General features: G+C 56.5%; 1 protein-coding gene across 6 annotated transcripts in view; it reads left to right on the top strand.

The window, feature by feature from the left end:
* Positions 1-7,094, top strand: part of LOC309623881 (kazrin) — a 460,374-nt gene that overhangs the window by 330,511 nt on the left and 122,769 nt on the right. For all 6 annotated transcript variants that reach the window (XM_082381160.1, XM_082381158.1, XM_082381162.1 and 3 more), the window contains one exon: positions 6,297-6,488. In XM_082381160.1, coding sequence (XP_082237286.1) covers positions 6,297-6,488 — 192 coding nt within the window. The remainder of the gene's footprint in view (positions 1-6,296; positions 6,489-7,094) is intronic.

Here is a 7,094-nt window from a genome sequence, read left to right as displayed (position 1 = left end):
CTGCATGACATTGGTCAAGTCACCTAAATCCTGTGCCTCAACTTCCCCATCTGTTGAAGGGGGTGATGATAACAGGAGCTACTTCATGAGGTTATTGTGAGGATTCGCTAGTTATCGTTAAGGAGTGTACCAGACCTACAACAGAGCCTGGAGCACATACCATGTGCTCCCGAAGTGTTAGTAAAGGAATCGTCATTGTGGTACACGGTGGTTACAGTATTATTGCTGTTTGGACCTTTGGCTTGGGAAGGCCAGACTCGTAAACCGGCAACTCCCCGAGAGAGCTCCGAGGCCTCTCGCTGCCTGTTCACGCATCCTGTTCTTGGACGGTGCCCCACAGTCACGGAGAGTAATTGTTTTCCTTTGTCTTCTTCCTCTCCCGCCCCAGCCCTGTGAGCTCACAAAAATTAAACCAGGAAAGGACTTGTCACAAAACTGGGGGCTCTTCCCCAGGGCCAGGAGCGGTCACCTCCCTTGTGCGCTGTGTGGATTCCTCCACAGTCCCCACCTCCTCCTCCTCCCGCTCCTCAGAATTCACAGCTGAGGCGGCCACAGGGCAGACCCCAGAGGTGCTGGCCCTTAGCAGCCACCTGAACTCAATCTCAGCCTGTAGCGTGCACTGCCATGGTTGGTTCTGGTGAACTGGTAGATCAGCAGGGAAATTAAAGGCTCTCCTGTGCCAGGTGGCCCTGCCCAGCTGGTGCTGCTCCGGGTCTCGAGACGCAGGTGCAGGGCTGAGCTGTGTTCGCCAGGCCCCAGGCTCTGTTCTCTCCCCTTGACATCATTTTTGCTCCATGTGCATGTTGCCTCCTTGTTACAACATGGCTGCCACAGCTCTAACCACAAGTCCACTTTCCAGACAAGAAGGTACAGAGGAGGCAAAGCCCTTTTTTCTTAAAGGGCAGTCTTCCTCAGGGACTTTCTCCTACATCTCATCAGCCAGAACCGGGTCACACAGACAATTCTAGCTGCAAGGGAGGCCAGGAAATGGCGTTTTTAAAATGCCGAGCACTCGCTGCTCTTACAAACAAAAGGCGATGTGCTACAGAGGGGCAGGGGCAGGGTCTCCCCAGCTCCCTCTGTCACCTGAGTAGGTATGCCACACCCCCCTCACCCTTGGGAAGAGGCCTCTGGGGGCTTCCACTGTGTGGCCTGCCTGCTCCCCCCAGGGCAGCATCATTGGTAACTGCTGGCTTCCCGGGGGTGGGAGAGCTGCCGTCTCCCAGGCAATGCTTACTTCCGGCTTCCATGGTCTAGAGCTCTGCTGGGTCTGTGGCTTCTTTGGCACCAGGCCCTTTTACCACCACCAGCCCCCTGCCCTAAGGTCCGTGGTTGCCCAGCGTCAGCAGAAAGGTACACAATTGATCTTTCCCTTTTGTGTCCCTGGGCCAGGGCCAGTGAGGTTTCTCCCGGAACGTGGCTCCTTCCCCAGCAGCTCCCCCGCCTTTGGCACAAGGCTCCCTCCTGTCCATGTGTGTGCGGCCCGCGCTGCACCAGCTGCTTCACGAACCCCGCTTCTTCCCTTCCCCACCTCGTGCCCCTGGACAAGCACTGACCAGGAGCTCCGTGCCCCGAGGGGGTGGTCTCTGTGCTTTTGACATGTGACGGGTGTGCCTGAGGAACTGACTTGTTTGTTGTGACTAATTTACACTTAAGTAGCCACATGTGCCTGTGGCTGCGTCACTGAGCAGTGCGGCTGTGGACCAGAGCAGGGACCCCCGTCCCACCAAGGGGGGAAATGCACAATCGGTAGCATTCATCTAGATTCATGAAGAGTGCATCCCTCTAAGGGCACTGATATTATGAAGGCCCAGAGAGGGACAGTGACTTGCCCAAGGTCACACAGCGAGGTAGCAATCCCTCTGAGACAGCAACCCAAGTCTTCCAACTCTCACTTCTTCATTGCTTCTGAGGAATGTGGTCGCTCCCCTTTTGAGGGGAAGAGGAGTTGAGGGCGTGAGGGCACACACAGCACTCATCGTGCTTAGCACGTTTAAGTGCATTACCTGTGTGTCTCATTCTCATCACTCCCATTTCACAGGTGAGGCCACTGAGGCCCCGGGAGGGGAAGTGCCAATGAATGGTCCTGAAGCCTGTAAATGGGCTTCAGTCTTGTGGCTCTCTGTGATTGCAGTCCCAGGGCTGTCACCCCTCTCTGCCCCTGGAAGGGTCCACGCTGTGTGAGATCTCGTCCAGCCAGGGCAGGTGCAGTTAGTAAGCTTGAACAAGCCTCTCTCTTTCTGTGGAGTTGTTTTTCCAGCCTGGTCTCCTAAGACTTGGTTCCTGCAGGAGCTGTACTGGGTATCCCGCCCTCCTGCTTCTTCAGAGCCTGACTCAAGGGGCGGGGCCTAGGTGTCAGGTACACCTATTAGCAACGTGAGCGCAGGAAAAAATTTGCCTTTGCCACTGTTAGCTCAGGATAGGGGCACCCAGCCCTGTCTTGCTCTCATCCAAGAGCAAGGGGCAGAGAAGGCTGTGCCAGGCCCTCCTTCCTCCTGTGAGATAATATCGTAGCACAGCCCTTTCTCATGATGGCCCCATTTCATTGCAATGGAAGTAGGGTTGCTGGATAAAACACAGCATGCCCAGTTACATTTGAATTTCATATAAACAACAAATCAATTTTTAGCACAAGTACGTCCCATGCAATATTTAAGACATGCTTATACTAAAAATTATTTGTTGTCTATCTGAGATTCAAATTTAACTGTGCACCTGGGCTTTTTTGGTTTGTTTTGCTGTGCTTTGTTTTATTTTGCTAAATCCGGCAACCCTAAATGGATGACATCTTCCCCAAGCAGTGTACGTGGCAACTGAGAGCCGGAAAAATCCTGGGGCTTGCTCAGGGTCAAAACAAAGCCCTGGCCAGGACTGGATTCGAAGCCAGGTCTCTTGGAATCCTCTGCCATCTGCATAGACCGCAAACCACCTCAGTGGCTTCCTCTGGGCAGTTTAAGGAAGCCCAGAAGTCATGCCCCTAAAATAAAATCAAACAGCCCTGGCTTCCACTTGCCTAGCAATGTAAATATAAATAGGAATGCTTAGCAGTCACTCACACCTTATCGTGAAATAACCGTTTGGTGACAGTTGAGTGAGGACAGGCCCTGGCAGGATGGGTGACTGGGGAGAATTGAGGAAGGAGGGTGTCTTAGTCCGTTTGGGGTTGCTAGAACAAAAATAGCCAGTGGCTTATAAACAACAGAAATTTGTTTCTTAAAATTCTGAAGGCTGGAAGTCCAAGAGCCAGGTACTGGCAGATTCCGTGTCTGGTGAGAACCCTCTTCCTGGTTAATAGACAGCTGTCTTTCTGCTGTGTGTTTTGCTCCGCCCTCATGACCTAATCACCTCCCAAAGGCCTCACCTCCAGGTACCATCATCACATGGGGCATTAGGTTTCAACATATGATTTTTATGGGGACACAAACATTCAGTCTGTGGCAGGGAGCAAGAAGGAAAATTCCAGAGTCTTAAGTACTGCTAGAGATGGCGAGCCAGGGCTGGGGGCACAGAGTGGTGGTCGAGGTTAAGACCTTTTATAATCTGACCCTGTCGTACCTCTCCTGGCTTCCTCCCTGCTCTTCCTCACCTGGTACTGGTTACTGGTCACCCAGGGACCTTTCCAGCCTTCTTGCCTTTGCTCATACTGTCCCCGCTGCTCACTGCCCTGCCATCTTCCGAGGCCCATTTCAAATGTTCTTGTGCGCCAAGCACATGCCACACCTGCTTTGTATTATGCTTACTTGCATGTGCTGCTTCCACTTGCTGGAGACTTCTCAAGGCCAAGGGAGTTCCCTTCTTTTTGAACACCCTGCGCCAGGCCTGCAGTATAGGCGACCTGCAAATGTTTGTCTGGAATGAGGGCAGGGGAGGGGCCCCCAGTGCAAACCTCCTACTTTGCAGTTTTGCTAAGAGACTTGGGCAGTTCCCAGCCTGCACTTGAGTCTGTCCATGTCAGAGCAGCCAGGAGGTGCCTTGCAGACAGCCTGCCTCCCCGGGGTGCAGGTTTGGGTTTCTTCAGTCCGTGTTCACTGTGGGGTTTGGGAGCACGAGCCTGAGGGTGGGACCTGTCTGTGACCTTCACCCAGGGGTCTCCAGTGCCTTCAGCAGCAACTGGCTTGGGGCAGGTGCCCATGAACTCTTGCTGGGTGGACCGATGGCTGGAGGAGATCATTCGATTGTCGTGTGTCATCGTATAGTATTCAGGGCACTTGAGACCCCTCAGCGGATGAGCTAGAGCAGAGCTACCAGGCCTGCTCTCAGGGAGCTGTGCCCACTGGGCACGCACACGGTAACGCATGGGTGGGCCTCCCACATTAATGAGGGGTTTGGGGTGGGTTGTCCAAACTGCTGTCAGAAGTGGACCACGGGTGAGGGCCTCTTTAGGGCTCTTGAGGTGACAGTAGGGCTGAGACTGCCAGACAGGGAGGAACCTGTGAATAAGGAAGGAAGCTCTTCCAGCGGCCCTGAGGCGGGACAAGCCTAGCACCTTCCAGAACTGGAAGTCCCCCCACAGGTGGCCTGAGGGAGGCCTCAGAGGGGCTGTTGTGGCAGCTGGCGGGAAGCCAGGGAGGGTTTCCAGTGCAGGAGTGAGGTGGGACGCCCTGCGTTTCAGGCTTTTGTGGGGAGGTTGGGTGGGGGTTGAGGAGCTGGGAGGGCAGGGCGGCCTCCCCTTGTGTGGGTGGCAGCTGGGCCCAGGTGGCCTCAGAGGAGGCGGTTGAGGTGGACCAGGGAACAGGGGCTGGAGCCAGTGCCACCCTTCCCCGGGCTTCTGGGGGTGGAGGGACCCCGGGTCCCCGAGGCCTCAGCTCTGCTCCCTGAGGCCTGCCCCCCACCCCAGTCCTGGCTCTGCCTTCGTGTCCCCAAGGAGTGCAGGTTGTAGCGCCTTAGAGAACGCCGGGCACCGCTAAGAGGGTCAGGCGCCTGGGGAGACGCAGCCCCCGTCTCACCAGCACTGAGCGCTTGCTGTATACGCTGAGCACATCCCCTGGACCAGGCTTCCTCCTGCATCTCAACCCCACGAGGGTTAGACCCATTTTACAGAAGGGGCATGTGAGGCTTCGAGGGGAAGGGACTTGCTCGTGACCACACTCCTGGTCAGCGAGGGAGCCAGACCGGAGACCCGGGGCCTCGAAAGCCGTGCCGCAGCCGTGCCCTCTGACCCTCACAGGCGAGGACTGCATCCCCTGCTACCATGGGAGCACGGGACAGGGTGGTGTCGGGGGGCGGCTGTGTCACTGGAAGAACAGGGGAAAGGATGTCGCAGGTGGAGGGCGAAGGCCCTGAGGCTGGACGGAGCTTGGCCCGTCGCACAGAGAGGGGCCAGCGTGCAGGAGGGTGGGGAAGAGGGAGAGAGCGATGCGTGGCTTAGTGATGCAGGCCAAGGCCAGCCGCTCCAGGACCTGCTTCCATGAGCATCTCAGAACCTCTTTTTTTTTTTTTCTTTAACATTTTTATTGGAGTATAATTGCTTTACAATGGTGTGTTAGTTTCTGCTGTATCACAAAGCGAATCAGCTATATGTATACATACATCCCCATATCCCCTCCCTCTTGCGTCTCCCTCCCACCCTCCCTATCCCACCCCTCTAGGTGGTCACAAAGCTCTGAGCTGATCGCCCTGTGCTATGCAGCTGCTTCCCACTAGCTATCTATTTTACCTTTGGTAGTGTATATATGTCCATGCCACTCTCTCACTTCGTCCCAGCTTACCCTTCCCCCTCCCCATGTCCTCAAGTCCATTCTCTACGTCAGAAGCTCTTTTAATTGGTCTCTAAGTGAGGTGAGCATCTCGGCCCGGGTATGCACTGTCCTGAGTAACACTGTCGCGTTGACTGTGCCTGGAGTCGACCAGGTCTGGGTTCACATCCCACCTCTGCTACCTACTCACTTTATGCCCTCGTGGAGTTTCTTAATCTCTGCGAGGCTTGACTTCCTAGTCTGTGAGATGGGGGTGAAGCATCCTGCCTCCGGAGGTTTTAGTAAACAAGGTAAAGCACGTAAAGCGTAACTGGGAGTGCTGCTGGCTTGAGACTGCAGTGCTGACCCCTGAGAGCCCTAGAGAGTGTGGTGGGAGGCAGGGAGTCCCACCGGGCGTGTTCTGCAGACTGTGGGTGGGGCCCAGGACTGGGGCGGGGCCTCCTTGCAATAAGGTCGTTTGGGGGTTTTCCTACGCATAGTAGGACAGGCCCTGAACGCAGAGCAAACAGGGAAAGCCAAAGCACCTTCAAGCTGTACCCAGAAAAGTGAGCGAGCGGGAGTCACCGTCCCCCGCTCTAACCGTGTGCCCTTCTCCCCTAGCACTGCTGCGGGAGGAAGTGTCCCGGCTCCAGGAGGAAGTCCACCTTCTCCGGCAGATGAAGGAGATGCTGATGAAGGACCTGGAGGAGTCGCAGGGCGGCAAGTCCTCCGAGGTCCTCGCGGCCACCGAGCTCAGGGTCCAGCTGGCCCAGAAGGAACAGGAGCTAGCCAGAGCCAAAGAAGCATTGCAGGGTGAGTGACAAGTCGGCGACAGCTTCCTCCCCTCCCTCGCCTGGGCCCCAGCTGGGGCCACAAGGACACCAGGAGCCAGGGTCCTGCCTCTGCAGGGGCAGTGATGCGGCCGCGGGAGTCTCCCAGCGCCCAGCCCCCCAGCCCAGGCTGCCCCTTCCTTTTTGGGTGGAATCCTGCGTCTCGCTGGGTCGGGTGCAGATGTCATTCCCTCCCGCAGTGTGACCGCCTCACGTTCTCCATCGCTGCCGGTCATGGGGCGCCTCCTTCTGAGGTGGGAATGGCAGGTAGTTATCTTTGCTGAACGAGGATGCTGACCCAGCAGCTGGGGTGCCTCTTACCCAGAGCTCTCAGGGTCCTGCGGTGCCTCCCCTCACAGGACAGTGCGGGGAGGCTGGGTTTTGTGCTGGAGGGCACATCCCTCCCCCACTTCCCTCACGCTCACCGCGGTGGGCTCTCCGGGGGGGGGCTCAGGCCTCTTCTCTCGTTGCTTGGTCTGCAGGAGCTCCCCTCTAAGGAGCGCGGCATCCAGCGCTGGGTGGGGGGAGGAGTTAGGAGAGACACTGCTTTAGGAGACAGGAAACCAGTGGGCCCCCGTGTCAGCTGCTT

Source organism: Balaenoptera borealis, assembly GCF_965194805.1.
Source record: "Balaenoptera borealis genome assembly, chromosome: 1".
Taxonomy (NCBI): Eukaryota; Metazoa; Chordata; class Mammalia; order Artiodactyla; family Balaenopteridae; genus Balaenoptera; species Balaenoptera borealis.
The sequence above is the reverse complement of the archived record's forward strand: the minus strand, read 5'-3'. Positions and strand labels throughout refer to the sequence as shown.